Source organism: Haemaphysalis longicornis, unplaced genomic scaffold (genome assembly GCF_048455015.1).
Source record: "Haemaphysalis longicornis isolate Haplotype H1 unplaced genomic scaffold, Haemaphysalis longicornis Haplotype H1 scaffold_12, whole genome shotgun sequence".
NCBI lineage: Eukaryota > Metazoa > Arthropoda > Arachnida > Ixodida > Ixodidae > Haemaphysalis > Haemaphysalis longicornis.
The window spans coordinates 50,577,507-50,604,618 of NW_027526225.1; the positions used below are offsets into that span (position 1 = coordinate 50,577,507).

Consider the following 27,112-nt stretch of genomic DNA (forward strand, 5'->3'; position numbering starts at 1 on the left):
GGGGGTCTGATGCCTTAGCAAGAGACCCCCGGGTGTTTTTTCTACATTTCAATAAACATTAAAAAAACAGCATGTGATCAGTCTTCACCTTCCATACATCGTTATTACCGCTGGTTCTACACCACACTTAGCGGTCAAAATAGTTCAACGTAACCGTTTAAGTCGTTAGTCATCAATTCAGTGTACCTATGATCAGCTATAAACTAAAAGATCATCAAAGTGCGTTATCAGGAATGATGAAAATACTAGAAACACGAAACGGAAGCAAAATGGTGGCGCGTTCCGTAAGGGTTCTATTTTTCAGGTTGCATGAAAATCACAACGGTTGTGGGGGTTAAACCACGTTTCCGCGGGGCATTGAAATGCCTGCGCAAATTGTTTCGCGTTCGAGGCTGGTAGGTTGCAGCGCAATGCAAAGGGCGGGTAAATGGCTCCGTCTGCGCGTGAGTAAGGGTTTGGCGCACAGAAGATGAAGCAACCGGCGATAAAGAAAAGCTGCTCGGGCGAATAGCCCAGCAACCCCGACGGAGCCGCCAATGTCTGGTAAGCCAGGTACGCCTTCTCGGTACCTGCTGTGTCGGCGAACGTCTCAGAGAGGGCGTTGCTGGCATGAACGTAGTCAGTTGCGGCGCCCAGCTGTTTCTTGACGCACTCAAGCCTTTCAGTGAATTTTTCCATCGATTGCTTCGTGTACCAGTTGATTTTACCACCAGTCCTGTCAACGCTGAACGAAGGGTCGAAGCTGTGCGTTAGTTCATGGCCCAGAATCTTGCCTATGGCTCCGTAGTTGACCGTCTCGGGCGCCTGTAACGACAAGAACGGCGGCATCATGATCCCTGGCAACATGGCCATGATGTGGAATACGGGGAAGTAGAAGGCGTTGACGCCAGTCAAAGGCAGTTCAAAGTCCTCGCGGTGCACCGTCCCGTCCGTGTCGAGTAGCCGCTTGTACTTGTCCGACCGTCGCTGGGCGGCACTCAGCCACGACTGGAGGAAGGGCTGCGAGAACTCGGGCAGGTAGTCGTGGAACTGGTCGAGATCCGGCGCCGTCTTCAGGTGCTCCGGCATGGCGATGACCTGGGCGAGGCCGGCCACGTGGCCGACAGCGCCTGCCGCCGTGCTCGCGTCCATCCACTTCACCTTGGCGAAGTTCTCCTGCGTGGCGTTCCGCAGCGCCTGCCAGGTCCTGTTGGTCGCCGCGATGGCATCGCCAAGCTGCAAGCTCTCCGAAAATAACCGAGCCAGTGCGTAGCCGGCAACCTGCGAAGAGATTGGGCGGTTTTGCACGACACATGCTGACCCCCGAAAACTTCGCTTGCTCATACAAGCGGCCACTTTCAACCTCTGCGTCAGCTCGCGCCACAATACCAAGGAGGGAACGTCAGTCGACACAGAGCGGCTTCCGTGCCTGAATGAGGTGACCTTGACCCCAGCATCGTTCCTGGGATGCTCGTTGGGACGGGAATGAAGAGCAGTAGTATGGCCCGTCTCACAAATGCCGTGTTAACTGAAAAGCGTATAAATTCCCGCTCTCACTGACTCTGCACTTAGTCTTCAGCACTGATTTGCTTACGTAAACATTAAAAATCCAAAATTGGTGCAAAATGTGACCCATTTCGTCATGCGGACACTGCAAGATTTATCGCAAACCATGCGTTTAAGCGTATTTGAAGGAACAGGATGGCATATTCATTTCACATTTTCCGCTGATAATGCAGGCCTAATTTTATAAATCCCTTCAGTGTCTGTAAGGACAGGTCAAGGCAGTTAGGGGTGCTGGTCCGTATTATAGCCATACTCATTTGGCGCGTCGCGTACACATTCTGCGGATGTAGCCACAATTGTACTGATCACACGTTTAGTTTTGCCGCGGTGATGATAGCCTGTTCCACAAACTTCTCAAATAACGTCACAAATAACAAATAACAAACTTCATCTCGCGCAAAAATTCGACGATTCGGGAAATCGCCTTCGAAGAGACAACCTACTTTTTTTCGGTATGGGGGTGTGCGCGATGAAACTTGGGAACAATCGCAATCACCGGTTACTTCACTGTGGTCAGACAAACTTGACATTCCTATTACAAAGGAGGACATCGAACATCCAAAACAGAGCAAAAAACCAGGACTAAGAGTGAAGGACACAGACGAGCGCTGCTGAGCCCTTCGAACGTGCATCGAAGGACATCGAACGTGCTCACAAGCTCGGGCGTTTTCAGGATGGTAAGAACCGCCTGAACTTGCGTGGTTTAAACTTACAAGTAGCATTCTGTCAGCCGGGACCAAAACTTAAAGGTTCACAAATTTCTATCAGTGAGGATTTTACGCCGGGCGTTCGGCTTGCAAGGTGGGCACGGCAAAAGCAATCGGGCCTCAATGGCTCATGAACATCGTTTTCCCCTTCTGCAGATCCTGCTATCGATTTTGGGCTACTGTACGTGCCGTTCAAGTCTCTTCGAGGGTGACGTCATTGCCTTCAACGCGACGCTGCAGTTCGCCCCGCCCCCAGATGCCGCTGCGTAACGCTTTCAAGCGAACGCCTTTGGTGACGAAGAACCCTCGCGTGAAAACGGAAACCGCATCGGCATCGACTACATCTACGGAGACAGCTATAAATGGACGGCGTTTGATCATTTGATTGACTTTACCAGTGGGCACGGCGGCAGCAATCGGGCCACAAAGGCTCATGAACATCGTTTTCAACTTCTGCAGGTTGGTAACTCAATTTCCCTGTACGCTAAGAGAAGCGATAACCGATGTCTTTTGCTGGTGCCGTGCCCACGAGTGTTCTCAGGTTTACTTTCGGATTGCTTGGACAGTGCTCTTTTGTTGCTCATTTCGGGCGATGTTGAGTCCAATCCTGGTCCCTCCAAACCAACGCGGTCACAAACTAACGCTAGTGATGCAAATAAAACACCAAGTCGGTCTTCTGAAGGCGCTCAAGCTGATGCGCAACAGAACGAGATCCTCAGCATCCTAAAGGAGTTGCAGTCCCAATCAGCAACAATATCTGCAAGCCATAAAGAATTAAAGGAGACAATTGCGGAAATTCGCAGCAGCCAGCTCAAGGTAGAATCGGTCACAACCAAAACCAGAATAATCTTTTGCAATCTCGTCTTGACGAACTCGAAGGCAGAGCAAGGCGTGATAACTTGTTGTTTCATGGCATCGTTGAGGCTAAAGAATCCTGGGACGAACCTGCCTGAAAAAAAAATCTTGAGCCTCTTGGAACCCCATTTTGATGGCGAGGTGACAGGTCAAGATATTGCGCGCGCTCATCGCCTGGGCCAGTTCTCACCGTCACGGTGCCGGCCAATAATTGTAAGGCTTGCCAACTTCAAAACGCGAGAAAAAAATTTTTATGGAAGGAGTAAGCTAAGCGAGCATGATATCAGAGTGTCAGAATATCTGTCTCTCGGTACGCGTCAAGCACATAAAACCCTGATTGAATTGGCCAAATCCCAGCCTAAATCGTTCCTTCAAACTTAAACATAAAAAAATCCTTCTAAATGGCAAATACTACTCCTGCGACCATGTTTCAGGCAAAGTAATTGCGTCAGGCCATTTTCTTGGGGCCGAAGCCCCTAACCATGCCCCTAAGAACGATAACGCACACAATTCTTTGCCATCTCCAGCAGCTTCTAATCTTGTCTCAGTACCCAGCACTTCGTCCCAGCCTGTTGTGTCATCTGACCAATAACTACTGAGGGGCAGTGGCAACCAGTCCTCTTTATCACAAGCATCGGTCCTTTTCACAAATATCCGAAGCGTAATCAAAAATCGCACCGAAATTTCCGCGGCAATTCGCTCCTGCGCAGCTGACATTATCATTCTAACCGAAACATGGCTCAATAGAAACATCCGTGAACGTGAAATTTTTGACTATCCCCTAACGTATAACTTTTTCCGTTGTGATAGGGAGGCGAGGCAACGTGGTGGCGTTTTAGTTGCCGTCAAACCGCATCTTGAATCATTCGCTCTTAACATATCTTTGTCCTTGGAAATGATATGGGTTTCGGTAAAACTGTCGCATCTTAGAATAATATTAGGAGCCTGCTATCGCCCCCCTAACGCCCCAGCCACATTTGTCACTGAACTTCATGACGCCATAAATATTGTAATCACCCGCTATCCCTCATTTCCTGTTTTCGTGTTGGGAGACTTTAATTACCCAGGAATTAATTTGTTTTCATTAATCCCTTTCTCAAGCCAAGCATTATCCATTAACCAACAATTTCTCGACTTATGTGTGCACTTTAATCTAACTCAAATGGTCTTAAAGCCCACTAGAATAACAGCTACGACTGCTACAATACTGGATTTAGTGTTCACAACTTGTCCTGACCTATGTTCCGAGATTATGCATATGCCGAAATTAAGCGACCATGCTTTATTAAATTTTTCGATCAATTTACCGGTACAAAAGGTGACAAGGCGAACAAAAATAATAAGCAATTACAGCAACGTCGATTTCACTAGAATAAACCAGGAACTAGACGCATTTTTAAGTAAATTTTTAAACGGCTTTGATGAGCGTACTGTTGAGTCTAATTCGACCCTTTTCAAAAATCAAGTAGCACACCTTACCAACCACTTCATACCTGTTCGAGAAAGTTCTTATTACCCTAAGGCCCCTTGGTATAACCGCAATATCAGGCGTTTAGCGAACAGAAAGAAACGGTTTTATCGCTTAGCGAAGACGACTGACAGTGAATGCCGTTGGTCACAGTACCATGCAGCAGCTTAAGAATACGTGTCCGCAATAAAAACGTGAAAACGAACTTCCTTACTAACACTTTACCGGACATGCTGCGTAATAACACCAGAAAATTTTGGAGCGTAATAAACCCACACTAGAGAACAACAATAGCCCTCACTGATTCAAACAGTGAACCGATACCCGAATGTGAGTGTGCTAGTGTACTAAAGAATGCATTTTCCACTTGTTTTTCACGCACATTAACCTGTGATACGCCAGAATTTCACTCTTATGATTATATCCCGATGTACCCTGTGCTCATAGATACCAATGGAATTTGTAAAATCATTGACAGTATCAAAACATCGTCCGCTTTTGGTATTGACTGTAGTAATCCAAAGTTCCTTAAGAGTACTAAACAGTGTTGTTCCATTATGTTATCTAAAATTTTTCAACAATCATTAGACGTCGGTGAACTGCCATCGGACTGGAAAATAGGGAAGGTGGTTGCAGCATTTAAATCAGGGGACAGACATTCACCTTTCAACTATAGACCCATATCAACCACCAGCGTTCCGTGCAAGATCCTTGAACACATATTTTTTTCTAACATAGCAATTTTTTTGGAAATTAATTCATTTTTTCATCCAGCACAACATGGTTATCGTAAGACTTTTTCATGCGAGACGCAACTACTGCTATTTACTCACAAACTGCATAGTATTCTTGACCGTAGTTGTTTTGCTGATTGCATCTTTTTAGATTTTGCGAAAGCGTTCGATAAGGTTTCGCACCGATTACTCCTGCTAAAATTAAGAAAAATGGGTCTTGATACTAATACACTAAAATGGATTGAAAATTTTCTGACTAACCGCCGACAATTTGTAGTGGCTTACGAGACAAGCTCTTCATTTGAGCCTGTGCTGTTGGGTGTCCCCTAAGGCACAGTATTAGAGCCACTACTTTTTCTCACCTATATTATTTGCCAAACTGTATTTCTTCCCCAGTCCATTTATTCGCTGACGACTGCGTCCTTTTCCGTGAAATAACCACAATTAATCATGCGCATACGCTACAGGATGACATTAATGCTATCTGTTCCTGGTGTGGTAAGTGGCAAATGACCTTAAGCGTAGACAAGTGCAAATCCATGCGAATCTGCCGTGCCGCTACTAACAAGTTTTCATATCACTTAAACGGCACCCCTCTGCAATGTTTCATCCTAAGAATATTTAGGCCTTCATGTTACATACGATCTATCATGGAAAGTTGACATCGAATTTATCGTCGACAAAGCTAACCGCATGCTTGGCTATTTAAAACGCAACTTTCATTCCACCCCGTCGTCCGTAAAACTTCATTTTTACAAAAGCATCGTACGCTCGCAACTTGAAAACGCATCATCCATATGGGATCCTTCCACGGTTACTCTTACGCATTTGCTGGAAATGGTTTAAAACAACTCGGCATGTTAGTAACTCAAACTACCACCGAACAACCAGCGTAACCACAATGAAAAACAATTTGGGCCTTCCACTACTAAGTTCACGTCGCAAAATCGCACGACTCTGCCTCTTTCATAAAGTTTTTTTTCCACAGCACTTTGCGAGATTGTTTAATCACTTCGCCATCATATGTATGAACGCGTCCGGATCACACGTGCAAAGTCGGCGTCATCAGTTGTATTACTAAAGCTTTTTTTTAATTCATTCATCCCGCGTACGTCCAATGACTGTAACCACCTTCCACGAGACATTGTAGAAATTAACGATGTGAATTTGTTTCGCTCTGCATTGTGTAGTGTTACTTGAATAAGTTTTGTTTTGTGCACGCACAATTTCTTACGCGTGAAATGTATTTAAATTATTGTATTACTCCCGAAATGTGTGTACGTGTACAAATTTGTATGTCTGTCGAAATGTGTTAAGTATTTTCTTCTACATTGCTCGAGCCAGCTTCGTAAATTTTTTAAATACCTACCTGTGTTCATGCTTTTTCCCCCTTAAACCCACTCCCCTCTGTAATGTATTACGCTTAGGGTACCAATAAATAAATAAAAAATAAGGAAAAGTTATACGCGTGTGTGAAACAAAGCGATTTCTCCAGTTTTATAATGAGATTTGATAAAGTGCAGACAAACGAAAATTAATTTTGTTATGCCCCACCGACTTAGTCTTCGAAGTTAAATCCTAGCGATAACTGCAGGCTTGCCCGACGACCCCGCTTTCCCCTCCCCAGCAGCCACTACTAACCCCCAATCATGCATCACGCCAACACAAAATATCAGTCATTCTAGCTAGCGTTCGCAGTTACATGTAAAAAAAAAAATTGGCTCCAATCCACGCTGTGAAGGGGGTTTGAAAGCAAAGCTGTAAACGACACCCACAATAATTGCCCATGCGACGTCACTTGAATTCCCACACCGGGCTCTACAAACAGTGAAACCAGAGATCGTGCCAGCCGTTACCTGGAATTCGCGGGGGGCGGATTCCCAACGCAGCAGCGTCGTCCACGGCTGGGCTAGAGCGGCGGACGCCATCGCTGTAGCCCGGACGTGCGTCGGCAGAAAGTGAACGGCGAGGACCGTCTTTCGAAGGGAGAGACAGCGGAACCCGGCCTTCCTGATGTGCTAGCTCGGGCCAACGCCACCGCGCGACACAACCGCGGACACAGAAACAATTCTGCATATGAGCTCAGTAATTCCCATTTATACCGATTTAAACTAGTTAGTTTAGTAAGTTTGAGAATTGCGAGAAAGCTGAGGGAACTCTTATAATCGCTATTTATCAGAACCAGTCACCCATTTCACCTATTCTAATACCTGTTCAAACACAAACAAATTGTTGTTCACCAATTTAGAAAACGGAGTCCCACTCGTGGCAAGCAGTGCGCGAAAGGTAGTATTTGTCTACGACCAGATGTCTACATGTGAAAGTGAAAGTGAAAGTTTATTTTATAAAAAGAATACAAACATACTATTATACAGACGAGGGTCCCATAGTCAACCGACTGTAAGGTCTCTACATTTTGTTTACGCGCCCTGCAAACCAATATTTAACGTATCTTTGACCCTACAACCAGTTGATTCCGTCGTGTCCGGGATACCCAGTAGGTGCTGTCCAACAAGTTAATCAAGCCGCGCGAACGAAGCTCGCAATGGACGCGAAGCTGCGTCAAAACAAGGCCCAAACAACCGTCGCTAAAGCAGACGAGAAAGTCGGCTCGCGCCGATGCGCTCACCGGCGTGAGCGCGCGGGGAACGCTGGGTAAATTATCCGCACCATCTACACTGTTCTCCGGGAGTGAAAACCGCCATCTCCGTCCGCAGCCGCGTTGGGAGTTTCTTGTCCCGCACGCCACGAAAGAACACTTGGCTGCTAGAGGTAGAAAGCTTCGCTTTAAAAAAAGATACCGTGGAATTCATTCTGAACTTCAACACAGACAAGACCATCTTCACTGAGTCCTGGTTATGGTCGAACATCAACAACACTGAGCTACTGCGAGCCAACTCCCCATGAACTGCTTTCCGACGCGATAGGAATGGGTGGAAGGGTGGTGATGTCCTTGTAATCACCAAAAACATTCCTTCCTACCAGCTCCGAACAAATAAACACACGAAATCCTTGGTGTGCACTTATCCGTGCCGTCACGCACATGCGTACTGGTATCTTGTTATCGCCCGCCAGACTCTGCTTCTTCTTTTACCAATAAACCTAACTCTGTCCTCCTAGATGTACAACCTCTAAATTTCCCGGGGCGAACTATTTTCTTCGAGGGGATTTTAACTTTCCGTATACAAATTGGGTCAGTCTAACAGCACCGTCACGCCAGTCAAAATATTTCCTTTGCCTATCACTAAACTTCAACCTTACGCAAACCGTAAATTTTCCAACCCGTGGCAAAAACACTCTTGACCTGGTTTTGACTTCTCACCCCAACAACATTGCGTCGTTATCTTGTGTAGACGGGTTGAGTGATGGCAGTATTGTTCTATTCAATTTCACTATTTCCGCTCCAATCAAACAGCGCTCGATAAACTAATTCGAGACTACAATAAAGCGGACATTTGTGAAATTGCCAGTGAAATTAATACCTTCTTTGAATAGCTAAATAAAATTGCTTATAGAAGGTCTGTAGACGAAAACTGGCCGTAGTACAAACAAAACCCACTAAGCCTAATCAGTAATTACGTACCCTCGTTCGCATCCGTGGTGCGATGGGAAGGCTCTGGTACAAAAACCTGTTTAAAAAACTAGCTCAAAAGAAAAAGCTCCTCTTCAGGGTGGCGAAAAAATCTGGTACCGCCTCGAAATGGAAGAAGTACTTCAACTGCTTGCGAGAGTACAATGGCCTCTCGAAGCGCTCAAAGAAAAAATTCTTCTACCAGGACCTTCTCAATATCCTCTCCCGAACAATTCTGGAAAATACTCACTCCCAACCGAAATCAGTCGCATAACGTTACCTCAACCAATCCTGATGGGTCGCACGTCCCAGTCGCAAAACGCTCTGACGTCCTAAATTACTATTTTTCTTTCGTTTTTACCTGTGAACCTTCAACCAACATTCCTGCTTTACCAAGCTTTGATTTACTGAGATGTCTGCCATTGAAATAACTGCTGAATGTGTCATGAACCTAATAAAAAATCTTAAAATTTCTAGCTCCCCCCGACCTGACACATACCATTGAAAATACTAAAAGCTCCCGACGTCTTTTCTAGCCAGAAATTACAATAACTTTTACCCAGTTTATACGCGAGGGTACTCTGCTGAAAGACTGGAAAATCATCAAAGTAATCCTTGTTTTCAAGTCTGTAAGCTCTCCGACCCATCCAATTATCGCTTGATCTCACTTACATGTATTGCCTGTAAACATTTCAAAAAAATCATATGTTCGCACGTATAGCATCCCACCTCGAAAGGAATTCTTTCTTCTTTAGCAAACAGCATGGCTTTCGTCCAGGCCTATCATGCGAAACTCAACTTTTTAAAATCACCACATATATTTACCAAAACAGATTTTTCATTTCAGACAGACGTAGTTTACTTAGATTTTTCAAAGGCTTTTGACCGCGTCCCCCATAAACGATTAGTTTCAAAACTTTCGGGTCTTCATCTCGACCCGCTAGTCCTGTCATGGATCACCTGTTTCATAACAGATCGCGTTGTGTTGGAGATCGCTGCTCAGAAACTACCAAAGTAATAGCCGGTGTTCCTCAGGGATCCGTACTCGGTCCACTTCTTTTCCGTATACAGTGGAACCCCTATAAGCATCGTATTACCCGTGTGTCGTACGACTGGGGTGTGGGAAAATGCCAGCCTAGTAGACAGTCTTACCCTACCAAGAACGCATTTAAACTACTATATTTAGCGCGTTCTCGCGTGATTTGCGAACCTATTGCTGAAATCCCGTGTTAAAAAAAAGCAACGCCTATGTTGTGGCCCCTTCCCCATGATGGCGTCCGGCTAGCCCCCGAGCCAAGCGCCTCGCGCTATGCGACACTCCCGCTAGAGGTGTGCACGGGCTTTGGGCTTACCCAAAAGCCCAGACCCGGCACGACCCACGGGCCGGGCTCGGGCCACCCGACTTATTTATCACCCAGGCCTGGGCAGGACTCGTGCCGAAATATAAATGGTTCGGACGGGCCGGGCCGTCCTGACGGCCCGGGCTGACGCGGTAAAAGCACGGGACAGGTTTCTTTTTACATTCCACGGGACTTATCGTTAGGCCCTGAGGCACATGTGCGTATGGCAAGCCGGTAAGTGTGACAGATCTGCAACTGCATATCTTGGGATGAACTGAGCAACACATGTCTCTTTTTCAAAGACGGCAGTTCAGGCTAGGCCAGCGTCTACCAGCCAACGGTTCTTTCGTGGCGTGCGGGACAAGAAACTCCCAACGCGGCTGGGGAGGAGGAGGGCGCTTTTCACTCACGGAACAGTGTAGATGACGCGGCGATAGGGCGCTATTAGAGGGTTTTAGCATACCGGGTACCGTCCGCTAACGCTATGGCGGCGGGTAGCGGGGCCCGACTGGGAAGGTGAAAATTCGTTCCGGTGGGGGGATTAGTTTCGCCGGCCGGCCTTCGCCATGCCCGCGCCTTTTCTCCACTGAGGGGCAACCTCCTCGCCCTCCCCGCGCGCGCATGCGCGGTCGGGTCCAGGTAACCCGCTACCGTAGCGTTAGCCTCCGCTAGCCGCTATGCTAAAACTCTCTCGTTCCCCGTACTCATCCCGGCGAGCGCGTCGGCGGGACCCTTCCGTCGGCTTTGTCGTTTGCTTTAGCGATGGTGTTGGGCCTGTTTTGGGGCAACTTCGCGGCCATTGCCCCAAGCACCTTCTGAGTAACCCGGACCCGACGGAAATAAGTGGTCGTGCGGCAAATATACGTTAAGGATTGGTTTGCAGGACGGGAAAACAAAATGTAGCTAAGAAACGCCACCTTTTGCGCACTGCTTGCCACGAATGGGACTCCGTTTTCTAAATTGCTGAATACCATTGCGGTAGTGTTACAAAAGACGCAGTGGATTTCAAAAGACGCATGTAGCGACTGGTTCTGATAAATAGGGGATATAAAACTTGCGTCCTCTTCGTCGCAGTTCTCATACTTATGAAACTGTTTAGTTTAAATCTGTATAAATGGGAATCACTAAGCTCACAGGCCGGATTGTTTCGGGGTCTACGCTTGTGTCGCGCGGTGTGTAGCCCCGAGCTAGCACATCAGGATGGCCAGGTTGCGCCGTGTTACCCTTCGAAAGACTGTCCTCACCATTTTCTTTCTGCCGTCGCACGTCAGGGCTACAGTGACGGCGTCCGTCGCTCTACCCCGGCCGTGGCCAGGTAACGGGTGCGGCCGAATCTCTGGTTTCACTCTTTCTAGAGCAACGTGTGTGAATTGAAGTGACGTCGCATGTGGAATTGTTGTGGGGGTCGTTCACAGCTTTTCTTTCCAAGCACCGCCACAGCGTAGCTTGGGGCCATGTTTTTTTTTTTTTTTTTTTTGGTCTGCCGCCTCCTATTGCTCGGAGACGGGGGCTGCGTTCTTTGTTGCCTGCGGACGTCGTTCTTGCACTGCCTTGTCCTCTCGGTGAGATTTTGGGGCACTCAGCGCGTGGGAACACCACTCCGGGTGCTTCGCCCATTGTAGCGTGGTCCTTAGGGCACGGGGATTAGATGGGTGATCGATGCGAAAGGCGTGTGACCGTGTGAGTACGCAGGCCGGCAGGCCGGTGCGATGCTGGCTCCTGGTTCTTAGGGCCCTGGCACGCGTTTCAAAGGTCACACGGTTGATGCCCTCAGTGAGTTCATTGCTCTTTGCTTTTTAAAGACGATAGTCTTTTTTGGGCAACTTAAACCCAGAAATTTCGGCCTGTCTGTATGTCTGTCCGTCTGTCTGTCTGTGACTCGATTCAGCCACCCGGCCAAACTGAACAATGCCGGCGCAATAGTCTTATATAGTCACAGCTAAATCTACCCGTCTAAGTCCGGTGTAATGTTCATACCTGTCAAAATTGTTGAAGAAGAACAAGACATTACGCAAATATAAGAGAACAGAAGTGATGTTCCTTTATAAAAATTCATACATGCTTGCTTTGGCGAAATTAAATACTTCATCAACTCCAGAAAAAAAATTCACTTTGCCGTCGCCTGCTGTCGCCCGCGCCCCTATAGCTTCTTGCGGCATTTTAAGGAATCAACCGGCAACATTTACGAAAGGTTCCACTAGCTGTCGCCCGCGCCACTATAGCTTCTTGCGGCATTTTAAGGAATCAACCGGCAACAGCTACGAAAGGTTCCACTAGATAGGTTCCACGTTCTGCTTGCAACGCACGTGGAGTAGGGAAACGCAGTTCTATAAACGTTGAAGTAGGGCGCCGTGATTCACGCGCGTCTTCGGCGTACGGCTATTCTCGGCAGCGTTGGCATCGAGACACCCGGTTTGGAGCAGTGGAACGCGGGAAATTTAAAATGATTTAAGCAAACCTTTGGCGTCTTTACCTTGGGTAACGCGACGCAAGAGGAACAACATTAGAGGTGAGCGGGAAAGCGAAGCGAGGCATTTACTTGGCAAAAGTCAATAAAGGCTATCGTCTTTGACGACATTTTCAACGATGTGTACAGGGGCATCATTAGAGAGTTTTAGCATAGCGGCTCCCGTACGCTACGCTAAGGTTAGCGGGTAGCGGGACCGAACTGCGCATGCGCGCGCGGGGAGTACGAGGAGGTTGCCCCTCAGCGGAGGGAAAGAGCGGGTATGGCGAAGGCAGGCCGCGCGGAACTAATCCACCCCACCGTGACGAATTCGCTCTCCCCAGTAGCGCCCCGCTACCCGCCGCCGTAGCGTTAGCGGACGGGGCACGCTATGCTAAAACTCTCTATTGTGTACATTTCAGCGTTGTGTACAGGGGAATCATCGTTATAAACAGAGCAGGCCAACATTACGTTCTCACTTGCAGCAGTGATCTCGCGCCGCGCGCTCAAACACCGCCGCTTTTTGAAGGTCACACTACTGGGAGCCCGCGCATGGCCCGCGCACGCAAAAGCGGCGGCGGCAAACCGGTCCTGGCCTTCTCCGACGGGAGAGCAGGGAGGGCCGCGCCGGCCGAGCTCCCCGGGGAGAGCACTGACGTCGCAGCTCATGTGACCCGGGCGCTGATCGGCTCGTTGAGTTCGGCGCAAAGCGCCCTGCCGCAAAAATGGGTCCCAAACCCATCCTTGCGCGGCAAAGGAATCTTGCCGCGAAAGGACGTTTTGCGACGCTCGCTTTTGCGTACGCGGCGCTGCGCCACAAGTGAGGACGTTCCTTTAAGGGAGCCGGCGAACGCGTGGCCGCCACGCTCCGCGATGTGGCAAGAATCGGAGACAGCCGGCACATGCGCACTGGCCGCATGAGGCGGGAGAAGACGCTCTGTCGTCTGCTACACGGCACTCCGCTGCGGCGCTCAACTTGCGATAGCTGAGGACTTCCACACTCGAAGGATGCTGAGCGGCACGGCGAAGCTCCGTAGCAAACGACAGAGCGGCTTCTCCTGGGGCGGTATTCTCGTAACTGTCCCTTTTGAAAACGTCCCTTTTGCGTCCCTTTCATCGTGACGTACTCCCGGTTAAGAAGTGGACGTGGGCAGCATGAAGGAAAGTTTGCAGTAAGTTTGCCGCGCTTGGGTTACGTCACTTCCGGTTGTTTGCTTTTAGCCAATCAGGGGTCGCCAAAAGGGACACATTTGAAAGGGACGCAAAAGGGACAAAACTCGAGAATACCGCCCCTGGCTTCTCCCGCCTCATACGGCCAGTGCGCATGTGCCAGCTGTCTCCGACTCTCGCCATTTCTCGGCGCCGGCGCTTAGCGGAGCGCAAGGGGGGGGGGGGGGGGGCACGCGTTCGCCGGTTCCCTTTAAAGGAGCCATGAAGACAAAATACAAGTTGGGTTTATTAGAAAGACTGCTTAGTCCCGATAACAATGATACCAATATCATCGCAATCTTCGAACAAATAACGGAGATATTAAAGAAAATGTGTGAAGCAATCGCGACCCCCTAGCCAATTTCCCGCAACTTTTCTGTGACGTCACGGAACCTTGTTTGTGCGATTGACGGCCGCCTAACTGACCTGGCGCGACGACACATGACTGGACGTCTGTAATGGGGCCTCTAGTTCCATTTGACTGCATCACTTGAATGCTAACGCGCAGTTAACGCACTGAAAATTGTTTTATTGTTGGCCCGTATGACGTCATTCTTGCTCATAACACGTCACTGCGGCGCAAAATTTGAAAGTTTTTAAATACTTCTTGCTTTTTCTTCGTTAAAAAAACATCTTTTGTGGCTATAATGGAGCTGAGTGAGATACTGAATCCTAGTTCGTTCAGATTAAACGAAGTTGTATTTTCTCTTCATGGCTCCTTTAACAGTGGACCGCACTGAACATTTATTTCATACACACTGCCAGAAGACTGTACATAAATGTAACTTTTGTTGGTGAAGGCTGTTGTAGCGATTGAAAACGGCTGTCCGCTGGCTTTACCGCTTTCCGCTCAACTTCTTTTGCAACTTTCTAGTTGCAACGCAGAAACCTTAGGGGCAAGGGGCCCTAAATAGGTTTCTGGAGGTCGCGATTTCAATCGCGGAATCGCTCGAGTATCCCTTCACGACAACGTATACCAAATATTACACCTCTGCGTAAAGCAGGGGCTGCACAACTACGCAACAAATACCCTTTCTTTCTTTCCTTGCTCACCTACCGCTTCCTTGCCGCCACACTGCCGCGCTCTAGCGTGCGACAGACTGCTTGTGACGCATCCTGTGACGCACGAAGCTCTGAACAGTACGGCTGCGCTATTGATGGGCCCCGTTAAGTGCTGTAGCCAATCAGCGTTCCCAGCTCTGGGGGAAACGCGGTTGGGCGCGGCGCTCCTGCACCGGCGGCACGGCGTCTTCGTCTAGCACCGGTGGCACGGACGAATGTAGATCTTCGCCATCCGTTACACGAGCTTAGCTGGGTTTGTAGATATAGCGCGTCGCTTACAAGGTATGAATAAGGCTGAAAAACACGGAGCGTCTCTGCGGGCACAAACTCCCGCTACCACCGCGGCAAGCATCTGCCTGCACGGTCGTCGACAAGCGGCCCACTGTGCGGTGTATGCACATTACGGCATACATCTCAGCAGCTAAAACTTGTCACCGCACGCCAGAGCGGGGCTATTGCTGAAAATGAGTTAGCAAATACGTGAGAGGTGGTGTTAGTGCAGTGAAAGATTGCGCGGGGGATCGTCGTCGTCGCGGCCTAGCAAAGCAGTGTCTGGATAACTGCGGCGATGTTAAAGGGGCCCTGAAAGGCATTTTGAGCACACTAAATGAACTAGCGCAACCGTTAGATTGGGTCGTCAACGTCCTCTGTGCAAAGTATTACTCCTTTACGCGCAGCGGAAAGCTCACACTTTTGTTGCAAAGTTTGTCGTTTTTTTCTCACCCTTCCCTTCGTGTTTTTGGACGCCGCCATCTTCACATGTCTACATCATTGATTCCCATATGTTCGTCATGAGCTAGACATCCTGCTATTGGGCGGCTTTTTCACGCACTTCCGGCAAAGAGATGAGTCGTCTGCTCAGCGTCGGCTCGCCGGCTGATCTGCCAGCGGAGTGCCGGAGTGCTTGGGCATTTTACGACAAACGAAACAAGTGCAAAACAAACGCTTAACCGTTTGTATTGAATGCAACACGGCCATAACACGACATGGATATTCTGTTACCTGAGTACGTTCCATAAAGAAAGCGTTGAAGCCCCGTGGCACTTCTTTCGTGCAATCGCAGAAAACGCCCTGAGCCGAATGCCCGGGTTTAACGCATACATTTTATTCAACTTCAAAACAATCCAGAGATGCGTTTCTAACGAACACAACGTCACAACATGCGTTGAAAGTCTGAACCACCATTGACAGAGGATGGGTTGCCTCGTGCCCGTCGTAAATTCGGTACTCACCTCGCGCGCGCTTTGCGGGGTGAACAGCAAGTCACCTAACTCTGGCGCACAAGCCGATGGCTTTTAGCCACGCACACCCCATGCGAGGTTGAGTCGTACGTCGCTCGAGAGAGATAATCCAGACCATGGGAAGCACTATCCACCCGCAGAAGCACAACGTCGCATTTCATCGCGAAACAAAGGCGTCCACAACACACACACCATCGCCTCCTGTAATGCCAAACGCATCTCGCACTTCCCAATGGGAGTGAGTGGTACGCCTGCAGTGCCCACATGTCGCGAAGTGGGGCCCCAAGCTGAACTGGGATCACGCAACCGTAACTGACTTCTGGAGCGGTTTGTGCCTTGTTGCCAAGGCAACCGATGTTTGAGATTGTCAAAGAAATGGAGCTCGCTCCAGCGCTAGAAAGCTCAGAGCTGCGGCGGAGCATGTTTTGCCAACGTTGCCGCACTCCACCACGCGTCGCCCCAAGCTGAAGTGGTCACATGATTGAAGCGTTTTGTGCACGGGTTCTGTATCGGTTTAATATGACTTTTTCACATGCCGCCGGCAGGAATTACCACCGCCGCAAAATAAGACCCGGCACCAGCGGGGCCACATCTGATACGGCGCTTTTTGGATAAACAGTGCGCGGTGCATCAAGGGAACGAGCGCACGACCCTCCCCGTGCGGCTGCGAGTTCGCCGCCGATAAAAAAGTCATGTGCCGCCAGCAACGTACACCGCGAAAGGGCAAGGCCAGGCCGCCGCATACATGCGGCCAGATTTTTCGTTCGCTTTTCCAGCCTTGAGCGGAGTGCAGGATTCATGGTGTCAACAAAGCTTGCCCGTAGCAGACGACTGTCTGAGCAGCGCAATAGCGGAAGTACGTCACCGCTGCGGAGCGCAGCATCATGGGAGGCAAGGCTCGCGCGCCGTCAACAGCGGAGAGTAAGTCGAAAGGAGGAGGAAACGCGGAGCGACGATAATGCGCGGTTTTTGATTTACGATTTCTCAGCTAATACTCATCGCTTTAACAAAATTCTTGCGGGAGGAGATTGCAAATACATTGCTTTATTTGGGTACATGTACATCCATGCATCGGCGGAAGTTATTTCAGGACCCCTTTAAGCCTTTTCCCTGCCCTCGGTTCACCGCGACAGTGCCGCATGTCGAAACGCTAGTGAGCCGCTATAGTTGTCGGTGACTCGGTGGCAATCTTCAGTTACTGTCGTTAGCGAGCATGTTGGGTTTGGAAGCCCCCTATCTGGCCTTATCGCTCTTTTCCGCTATTATAAAACTGACGTGCCGACGTGGGCACGGTTGGCGCGAGCAGCCGTTCGATGCGGTCCGGCCACCGACCGACTCCGCTGAGCGGTAGCGGATGTAGTAGGCGGAGCTTGGCCGTCGTCTGCTAAAAAAAACATCCCCCTCGCGAGGGGCACGATCAAATGCAGAGCATTTCTGCGGGGGGGGCGCGCCTGCAAGTCGTATGGATTACGTATTGGTTGTTGTTGTAATTGTTGTCTTCCAGCGTAGACATTGTCGATGAAGTCGATGGTGAAACGTGCCGTGAACCCCCTGCCGCGGCTATGACGCAACGTGGAGCGGCTATGACGCAACGTGCCGCGGCTATGCCGCAACACAATCCAACACAATCCACTTTAATCCAATCCAATCCAAATCCAAGCCAATCCAAGCCAATCCAATCGAATCCAATCCAATGCCCCTCGCGAGAGAGTGTTATAGCGCCGAAATCGCCACCACGCGAACGCGTGATGCTGACGTCACGATCACGCCAAAGATGTTAGCGACCGCAGTGCGCGCGAACGACATATGTGGTTTAAGTGCGAAACGACCGCGGCGAGAGAGCGCGATGCGAGCGCCCCACCTGTTCTTGTGCGCGAACCTAACGCGGCGAGAGAGGGTGTTGCGCACGTCCCCACCTGTTGTGCGCCCGAACCGAACGCGGCGAGAGAGGGCGTTGCGAGCGGAGACAAGGCGAGGAGGACGCGGGGGAGAGGGTGCACCTCTGGCCGACGGTTGAATGAGTCAAGGATATAAGGCACGTTCGTAACCTTCCGTTCTGTGTCGGCTGTGTGGATCAGTTGGTAGAGTACCGTGCACCTTGCGTTCCGCCCGCAGAGTCGTAGGATCGAAACCTGGCGCCGGGAAGTATTATTTTTTTATATAGTGTAGGGGGAGCGATGCGGACGCGGACTACGGACGCCAACGCGGGTGACATCGTGAGTTACTGAAATGCTCTGCATTTAAAAACTAAGCGTGACGTACCGCCGATCGGAGCCCATGGCTGCGCGCATCTCGAACCAACCCTGTTTTGTTTCTCTAGGTGGTCTTGCGCCTGGTCGGTGACGTCTGCGCTTCCACAGTGCTTTGGAGGCGCCGTGGAAGAGGAAATGCGCCAGGCCTTGTTGCGGGCCCGTTTTAATGAACAGTAACTCGGCTAATACTGAACGCTTTTAATTTTTTTTTTTTTGCGGCACGACGTTCTTTGAATAGTACTCCAACGATTGCGCACGTAAAATCGCAGCCTTTGGAACCCCTTTTAGGGCCCCTTTAAAGGGACCCGGCAACACTCTTTGAGCAGTGCAAGTAAACCACCTGCGCGCCGTTTAGATTACACTGCAGGAATAACTGAGCCAAATATTACACGGGCACAGGAAGCGGTTAGCGCGCAAATTTACGTGAAACACGTTGCAAAAAAAAAAAAAAAAACCCGCCCTCCCTTCAATTTTCCTCATTAAGCACCCCTGGCATGACGTAAACAACGTCATTGAGGCCATGGCTGCCTATTGGCTGTCGCTGCTGAGCTTCGCGGCTTATTTCACGCATATACTGCGACGATCCGCCGTTGTCGGCGTTGTGTACCAAACTCTTCTATACTTCAGCCTGTACGCGCAGTTTTGACATTTGTTTTGAGTGCGCGTAGAGTTTGAGTGACGAACTTAGTACCCCAGTTTCAGCCAGATCACATGACAAAAACCATTTATTGCTTAAAAAAAAAACGCCCTACCAGCCTGCGCGCGCGCTTGCGAGCAGGCAGCCGTGCGTGCTTTTTTGCGGCACCAAACCGGAAATAGACCGCTGCACGTTTTGGAGAAAAATGGAAAACTCTCCGCCCTGTCATACATCGAAGCAACACCACCTATAGTTCATCTCACAACCTAGCTGCAGCACTGTGGAGACTACATTGTTGTCCCCCTCAGGGCGCCTAACTCACCGCGAAGGAAGCGACAAAAGGCGCCGGGGCCGTGCGGTGCCACTTGCCGAGAGGGGAGAAGGGAGTGTCCTTTCAGGACCCCCTTCACGGCGGATTAGGCGCCCTCAGTGGGCGCACTATTGATAACAATGTAGCCTCCACAGTGCTGCAGCTAGCTTGTGAGATGAACTATAGGTGGTGTTGATCGAAGGCCACCGGTGAAGACGCCGCGAGCCGCCCCCCTTTCCGGGAGAGCGCGCAGCTTTCGTCACGTTGCCCGCGGTCGAGTTGAGAGGGAACAATTATGCCCGATTTCTCATCGCGCGTAGTTTCGGTACAGTGTAGTTTCGGTGATAGTGAAGGGATTTATAATTCTTGCGGGAGGAGAACGCTGGGACAGTAGCCTTTACCTTAAAATACATTGCCAGTAGCTGATGGTAAGTGTTGCAGGGTCCCTTTAACACTGCTGGGAGCGCGCGCACGCAAAAGCGGCGGCGTCGGACAAGAGAACAGGTCCTAAGCGCTCTCCGACAGGGAAGGAGGGGAGTAACGGGTCTGCGCGCTCCGCGCCAGCGTGCCCTTGGGGAGAACACTGACCTCGCAGCGCACGTGAACCGAGCGCTGATTGGCTCGGGGAGTTTGGCGCAAAGCACCGTGTCACAAAAATGGGTCCCAGACCTATCCTTGCGCGGCAGAGTACTCTTGCCGCGAAAGGGCGTTTTGCGGCGCGTGTTTTTGCACGCGCGGCGCCACCAGTGAGGACGTACCTTTATGCTTACATTAGGAGGCTGCACTTTCGACCGAGATGGAAATACCATGTCTTTTGTGTTGAAAACTTACCTGTAACTGGTCTAGGCTTGTTATCGACAAACTTCCTCAGCCTATGGGCGCGTTCGATTGCCCATTCGAAAAGTGGCGTTTCTAGGATAGTAAACACCCATGACTCAGTTTCAGGTAGCCCATAAAAAATTAAGCTTTCATGACGTTACCTACCATGGAATTCCTCAAGGCGGTGGGTAAGAGAATCCGTTTCACAGCCTACTGCTTCACCGACAATACCAGGTATGTCGGCCAGTGGGCCGACATACCTGATGGGCTGACACAGCCATTTTTTTCTTCTGCTGCCAGAAGTCTTTCATCCTTCCGACACAGCCATTTTTTTTCTTCTACTGCCAGAAGTCTTTCATTGATGTTTCATTTCTTTTTGAAGAATTGACTGAATTTCTTTCACCTCGTTCATTTCCGAAAGCACTTCAACGTGATTTTTATTTATTTGAGCGTTTAGCGGCTTCAACAGAGACAGAACATCGCTTTTCTCACGCGGGTCCTCAGGGGAAACAGTTTTACTAACATTACTAAGAGGGCCAGGGTTTGCCTCGATGTTTGCTTAGAGTAACTGGTTCACAACAAACGTGCCTTCACAAACAAAGTCACATACAGTTACCGGGCTTGAGAGAGGCCGCAAGTTTGCATTACTAGTGCGTTTAGCAAACAAATAAGTTCTAGGAGCAAGCTGTGCAAAGCAGAGCAAAACTTGAAGCAACCGCGTGGCAGGTGCTCTCCCAAGCCCCCTCTGACGGTGTTGCAGGATTTTTTAACCCTGAATTGAATTTGTGAAACTTCTGTCCCTGATTGTATTCTATCGACCAGAGCAAATCAACATTCTTTCATCGGGTACAGTTGTGAAAGCAGTGTTGGAATTGCAAAGGCGGAAAGCAGAGAAAACACTACGTTGCGTGCAGTGGCAACATATAAACTCGAAGCTTTTTGCACCGCAGGTGTCCAAACCAGCTTTTAAAGTTTTCGCATTCGCGCTCGCGGTTGTGTCAATATTACTTTTCTTTTAAAGGAAGAACTTCAGTGATATTTTTGCGGCAATGGTATGTGCCGGAAAGTAGTTCTTGTGGTTTTTCCAACACAGTTGTTTGTCCTCGTCACTTTTCGTACTCTGCAACAACATGCTCGGCGTGCGAGTTAGATCTGGATCGCCGTCAACAATGATTGGCTTATGCTGTTATTGACCGCGCATTGGTTGTTGTTTCGAGCGGACTTGGAGTGCAATTGTTCTGTACCCCGACTTGATCGGTGATTTTAGCGGGTGTTCCAGGACTTCAGTATACTAGCAGAAAGCTCGCTTTGTTTTTTAACAGCGGATCCGAGCTCTTGTCACTGGCCGTAAGTTCGCCGTTGCCGAAAAAATACAAGGAAAATGCGAAGCGTTCGTGCCCGTGTACCTCGCCGGACCACCGAGCGTCCTCGGCACCAATAGTGGTTTTAGCAAAAAAGAAAAACAAAACTGGCAAAACCCTGAGGAGCGAGAAAATGGCGAGCACTCGGTGACCGCCGAGTCCCAGGCTCGGCCAGTGGCTTTATCAAAAAAAAAAAAAAAAGAACACCTCAAGCGCTGGCGTCAAGCACTACCGTGAATGTAAACAATACTCCAGCGCTAATCTTAAGGATGAAAAGACACCTTGCTTGGGAGAGGTCACCGCGGCCGCCGCACTATGGATAATTGCAGATATGGTTACGAGTGTACGGTGTACCAATCCTTCCTGATGTGGCGAGCCGATACCGCCACCATTTATTTACATCCGCCACTCGCCGCGAAGTAGACGACGACTTATTTCTTCATTTCACAACGATTACTCCCACCACAACTATACAAATAAGCAATGACACAGAAATTTCACTATGTGTTCGGCAATGCTTACCTAAAACAGCTTCCCCACTCAAGTCTTGCGTGCAAATGCAAGCTTCCCTGAACTCTTTTTTCTATTTTCAGGTGATGTGGTTTGCGCTGCAAGTTATTAACCTATAGTGTATTTGCAACTCCCATACCATGTGCAGTCGGAGAGGTAGATATGTATCGGATTTATGTATCGGACTTCCCCGACACATTGCATACATGGAGCATTCAAAATACCGGTCCCTTGGTTCTGGTGACAGCAAAACTCTTGTTGTCCCTGCGGAATAGTCATAGCTGTGATAACAAGTGACCGCTTACCAAAACAAGGAGTAGAAAATCTGAGCCCGACTACCGGGAAAGCAACCAACCTGGTTCATAAGTTTGAAGCAGCCGATGGAGGACTCAGCAGCTGGAAAAAGGCCACTTAGGCAATCCATGAGTGGGACAGAGACCGCAGCAGAGACTCCGGAGATGATGTTCCAAGCCGCGAACAAGGCGAGGTCGGCGAACCCGGAGCGCTTCGTCGACTGCAGCATACTTCCAAGCACCCGACCGCCGCCCTCGAAAACCAGCACGGGCGTGGGTTCTGCCGCCTGGCCGCCTGGTGGTAGGTGCTTGTTAACTGCAGCCAGCAAGTCGCCCAGGGTAGCGCCGCCTGTGATGTCTCTGGCCAGACCACCAAAGTCGCTGAAAACTAGTCGCGCTTTATGCGGAAGGTGATCTTGTACCGACACAGCAAAGTTTTGGAAAGCTTTAGTGATCCGCTCCTCCACGTCCGACACGACCTGTTGGCTTGCGGAGGTCGCTGTGATGGGGATGCACCGTCTTAAAGTGGACTGCTCGAGTGCGCCCTCCTGCATAGAGGTAGTGTCCATGAGAAGTGCGAAGCCGTAGCGCCTGGCCGTGCCGTCGGCATTCAGAGTTTTCAGGTTTGGTACAAGGGTAAAAAGAAACGGCGTCGGCAGCCCGTAGTCGAGCGGCAGTCCCAGCAAAAACTCCAGCACGCTGAATTCCGCCGGCAGGGACGGAGAAGGCCAGTGGAGATTGAAGTCCTTGAACAAGTCCAGCAGCACCTGCGAAAAGCATGCAGGACCCTTTGCTAACAGCACCGATGGTGAACGCCCGAAACTAAATTAGTTGTACTGAAATGGTGTATTTGTACTCTCACCAGTCACGAACTATTCTCAACTATCCCGGCTGTCCACTCCGCTTCAGTATTTTTACCCTGACACATTCATTTCAATATTACCTTATTTTATTTTTATTCTGACACATTCATTTCAATATTACCTTATTTTATACATCCAGTGTTAGAAACCCTGCTCTTGAACTGAATTCACACTGTAGGGCACGTGCATGAAAAAACGTTTCCCCCCATTTAAACCGTCCAGAACTTCGCGTTTTCGCTGAGGTTCAGTTCTCATAATTTAGCAACTAAGAACAGAAAATTCTTTTGATCATAAGACATGTGCCGGACCTGAACGAATTAAACTTCTATGGCATAATGTGACATAACATACTGTCAGTAACACGCTTCTTTTGAGGCACCTGCCAGCGTAACTTGCACAACACCAAAAAAAGATATTGTAAGAGTGTCAGGTAGGGCTCTTTTCTCACGTGCTGTTCGCATGCAAGTGGCACAAAATGTTCGCACCGTTAGTGGCACTGTCCGCATAAAATACATGCTCTTATATTGCAGTAATCCAAACATCAAGCGTCCTTTGGCAATATTGTGTGTATGGTGAGCACCAGGTGTCCGTCAAAGAGCCGCTATCTTATCTACAGTCCTAGGCAAAAGAGAGTAACGGGTGGGTAAATTGGGACCAAATGCAGCCGTTAGTAGTCGCATTCAGCCGTTCATCTTCCAGCGGAGTAACTGCGGCAGTGTGTGTGCCGTGTGCACAAACCTCACTAAATGTTCGCCCCTGTCGATTTATAAACAGCGGGGGGTAGCCGAAACGAAACATTTAGTGACGCGGCTGCGTCATTTATCTCCTGTAATAGCGTCGTCGTTGCGGGTTCGCGCATGTCTGTTGACCGTTTAGATGTCAAAAACATAAGTCATTGCAGTCAGGGTGTTTTTTATATGGTGCCATGTGAGAAAATGTAAATTTTAATGATAAGATAATGGCCTAGGTGGGTGGGTCATGGCAAGAAGTGGCGAAGCGCTACTGTTAAACGCTCCTCGGTGACATTATGTTGGTATACGCTGTGTTGCATAGAATTTGCATGATGTAATAAAGGCCCATGAAAGATTTCAAGCGCGTCACACAATGAGACAGGAGTTAGTGAACGTAGCAAACGTTGCTCGCTAAGCGTAATTAATATGTATATGTTCAATAGACGATAAAAACGCACTAGTTGCTGAAGACAACACCGACAATTTAAACGTTTGAGGGTAAGAAAAAGACGTAGACTTTCACGAAAAGACGGCGCCGTCTTTTCGTGAAAGTCTACTTTTTTTCCGTGTCCGTCTCAGTGTTCTTAACAAGCGCAACTTACCTTCAAAAGAATGCTACACCAACTAGCCCGATATCAAGCTTTACTGGACAATTTAAAAAGGAAGTGTCTAGTCTACCGGCAACCGGGAGAAATACCTAGCCGAATTTCTGCCGGCACTCGTTTCTCATTGGCTTAGAAAGTCACGTGATGCTCCCTTGAAAATAAGAGCTTTCGTTATTTTCACGTCACCTAACCTGCACAGGGTTTGGACGTTTGGAGCGTTTGGTCAGCTCACGAGCCTTGCTTACAAAGTTGTCCTAGCGAAGCGGTTCGTGCAAACTCTATGGTTCGTGCGCTGTAGATGCACCCTTCGGACTGATGTATTTTTGCTTGTTGTACTGGCTTTCGTGCACAGTTCTGCTTACGGTATGTCGGCCAGCCAGTGTTTAGTGTCAGGCCCGTGTACTCCGTCCGTGCTGTTGCCGGAACAAAACAACGATGGAGCGGTAACGCCAGGCCCTTGTACTCCGTGCGTGCTGTTGCCGGAACAAAACAATGATGCAGCGGTAACGCCAGGCCCTTGTACTCCGTGCGTACGGTTTCCGGAACAAAGCAACGATGCATCTGCGCTCACTGTTGGTGAACGGTTTGAGTCTTTTGCTGAACTGGAACAGCGGATCACGAGATACAGCACTGCAAACTCCGTGCAACTTTGGAAAAGGGATGCAAGGACTATCGAGGCGGCAAAAAAGCGCGTCGGGAAAATTGCATCCAAGATGCCTGCAGCATTGAAGTACTACCAACTTCGATTTTGCTGCATCCACGGCGGCATGAAATTCGTCAGCAGCAACAAGGGTGCACGCAAATCATCGTAAGTCCCTCTTCGCCTATTCCCTATCGTGCAGTCGCGGGAGTCCTGCATCAGTCTCAGTAGTTCAGTTCAAGTACGTGCGTGTAGAATCTGTGCGTGAGGGACAAGTTTTCTGCACGGCCTGCACAACAAAGGTGTGAACTGGCTTGGAGCTGCCACGCTGACAGATGGAGAGGCGCAGTACACGTGCTGCACTCGTACGTGGAGGAGCAGGGTGCTGTGGGCTCTAACTGGTCCAGTCAGGGCAGGCAAATCAAGGAGAGCGAGGCGTGTGTCGCTGCCGCCTTCATTTGTGTGCTACTGCAGTAGCTGGGATATTCCGCTGCCAGGAACCGTTACGTCGTTCCCCCAATGTTTGTCCCGCGGCTGTTCGCAGCACATGTTCCAGGGCCGCGGTTTGGCAGCATGCCATTGCATATCGTAGAAAAGCTTGGTCCTGGGCCTGTTGGTACATTGCATGAGTGAGCATTGAATGCTCTAACCATGTGGGGCCTTTCTGGTTTGTGAGCCACTCTTGTGATTGGGCTGGATTTGCTGGCATTACAGTTCTCTTTTGCCGTCCTTTATTTGCAGGACATTCAAGAAGGACTGCGAGTTCAGCATTTACGTAGCAGCCAACAAAGAGGGAAGTCACCTGGAGGTCCGCTCTGTTAACCTCGAGCACAACCATCCCGTGGCACCACAACTCTTTCAACAGCTTCCCCAGCAGAGACGATTACCCCCTGACCTCAAGGCCAAGGCCCGTCATTTGTTGAAGCTAAGAGCTAACAAGATGCTGGTGAGGGAGCAAATACAAAGAGAGAGCGGCCATGCTGTTTCGCTGAAAGACCTTTCGAACATTTCCGCAGAAGGAAAACGTGCTGAACCAAGGAATAACTTGCCTGAAGTTGTGCGCATCCTGCAGGAAAAACATAAGGCAGCGGTTCGTCTGCTCACCGACGAGAACAACGAGTTACAGGCACTCTACTTTCAGGATGAGCACATGAAAGCATCATTTGAAGCGTATCCAGAGCTCATATTTGTGGATGCCACTTACAAGCTGCTGGACACCCGAATGGCATGCTTTTTGGTAATAATTGAGAATGGCAACGGCGAAAGTGAAATTGTGGCGGTTGGACTCTTTGGAAGAGAAGATGCAGAAACACTGCACTGGTTTTTCGAGGCCTTCAAAGCCTTAAATCCTCAGTGGGAAGCAGTCAGGGTGACGATGGCCGACAAAGACATCAAGGAACGCCAGGTTGTGAAGCAGCAGTTTCCCTTGTCGGCATTGCACATTTGCGCGTTTCATACACTTCAGGCCTTTCGTCGAGAGGTCAGCGTCCTAAAACTTGGCATTACAAAAGGCGAGCAGGAGACAGCTCTCGACATCCTGCAGCGGATGGTATATGCAAATAGTGAAGAGCAGTACCAGGAACTGTATTCTCTACTGCAGACGTCTGCTTCACAATCTGTAGTGGAGTATTTTAATGAGAACTGGCACTCCATCCATGCAGAGTGGGTGATGGGCTTGAAGTGGTTGCACGGGAACTTTTTTAACTCTACAAACAACCGTGCTGAGAGTATGAATTGCAAACTAAAAAAGCTTGTCGAACGTTTCAGCTCTCTTGAAGAGTTTGTTAACAGCTTGTATTCTCTCATTGCAACACAGCGAAATGAGAGGGAATGCAAGGCTGGAGCAATGGTGCAGAAACACCGTGTTGTAACCACTTGTGACGAAGCAAGTGTTCAGTACTCTAGATTGCTGA

At 49.3% G+C, this 27,112-nt stretch overlaps 2 protein-coding genes across 2 annotated transcripts; one reads left to right on the top strand and one right to left on the bottom strand.

Moving 5' to 3' along the window:
• On the bottom strand, nucleotides 1-25,120 carry LOC144161599 (endothelin-converting enzyme homolog). Its single transcript, XM_077692238.1, has 3 exons — nucleotides 25,094-25,120; nucleotides 22,423-23,127; nucleotides 1-1,260 (listed from the first exon to the last, which is right to left on the bottom strand). Exons 1-3 carry the CDS (start codon nucleotides 25,118-25,120, stop codon nucleotides 301-303), a joined length of 1,692 nt encoding a protein of 563 aa, XP_077548364.1. The 3' UTR covers nucleotides 1-300.
• A 61-nt stretch (nucleotides 25,121-25,181) lies between these two features.
• LOC144161600 (uncharacterized) lies at nucleotides 25,182-26,869 on the top strand. The gene is made up of 3 exons (XM_077692239.1): nucleotides 25,182-25,367; nucleotides 25,941-26,748; nucleotides 26,861-26,869. Exons 1-3 carry the CDS (start codon nucleotides 25,273-25,275, stop codon nucleotides 26,867-26,869), a joined length of 912 nt encoding a protein of 303 aa, XP_077548365.1. The 5' UTR covers nucleotides 25,182-25,272.
• The last annotated feature ends 243 nt before the right edge of the window (nucleotides 26,870-27,112 follow it).

Bases quoted from the DNA above. Each gene is read 5' to 3' on its own strand.
- LOC144161599 (XM_077692238.1), bottom strand. From the start codon at position 25,120: ATGCATCGTTGCTTTGTTCCGGAAACC. The intron at 23,128-25,093 runs GTACGCACGGAG...TGCTTTTCGCAG, and splicing joins GTTGCTTTGTTCCGGAAACC to GTGCTGCTGGACTTGTTCAA. The intron at 1,261-22,422 runs GTTGGTTGCTTT...ATCTCTTCGCAG, and splicing joins GCTTCAAACTTATGAACCAG to GTTGCCGGCTACGCACTGGC.
- LOC144161600 (XM_077692239.1), top strand. From the start codon at position 25,273: ATGCCTGCAGCATTGAAGTACTACCAACTTCGATTTTGCTGCATCCAC. The intron at 25,368-25,940 runs GTAAGTCCCTCT...CTTTATTTGCAG, and splicing joins AAGGGTGCACGCAAATCATC to GACATTCAAGAAGGACTGCG.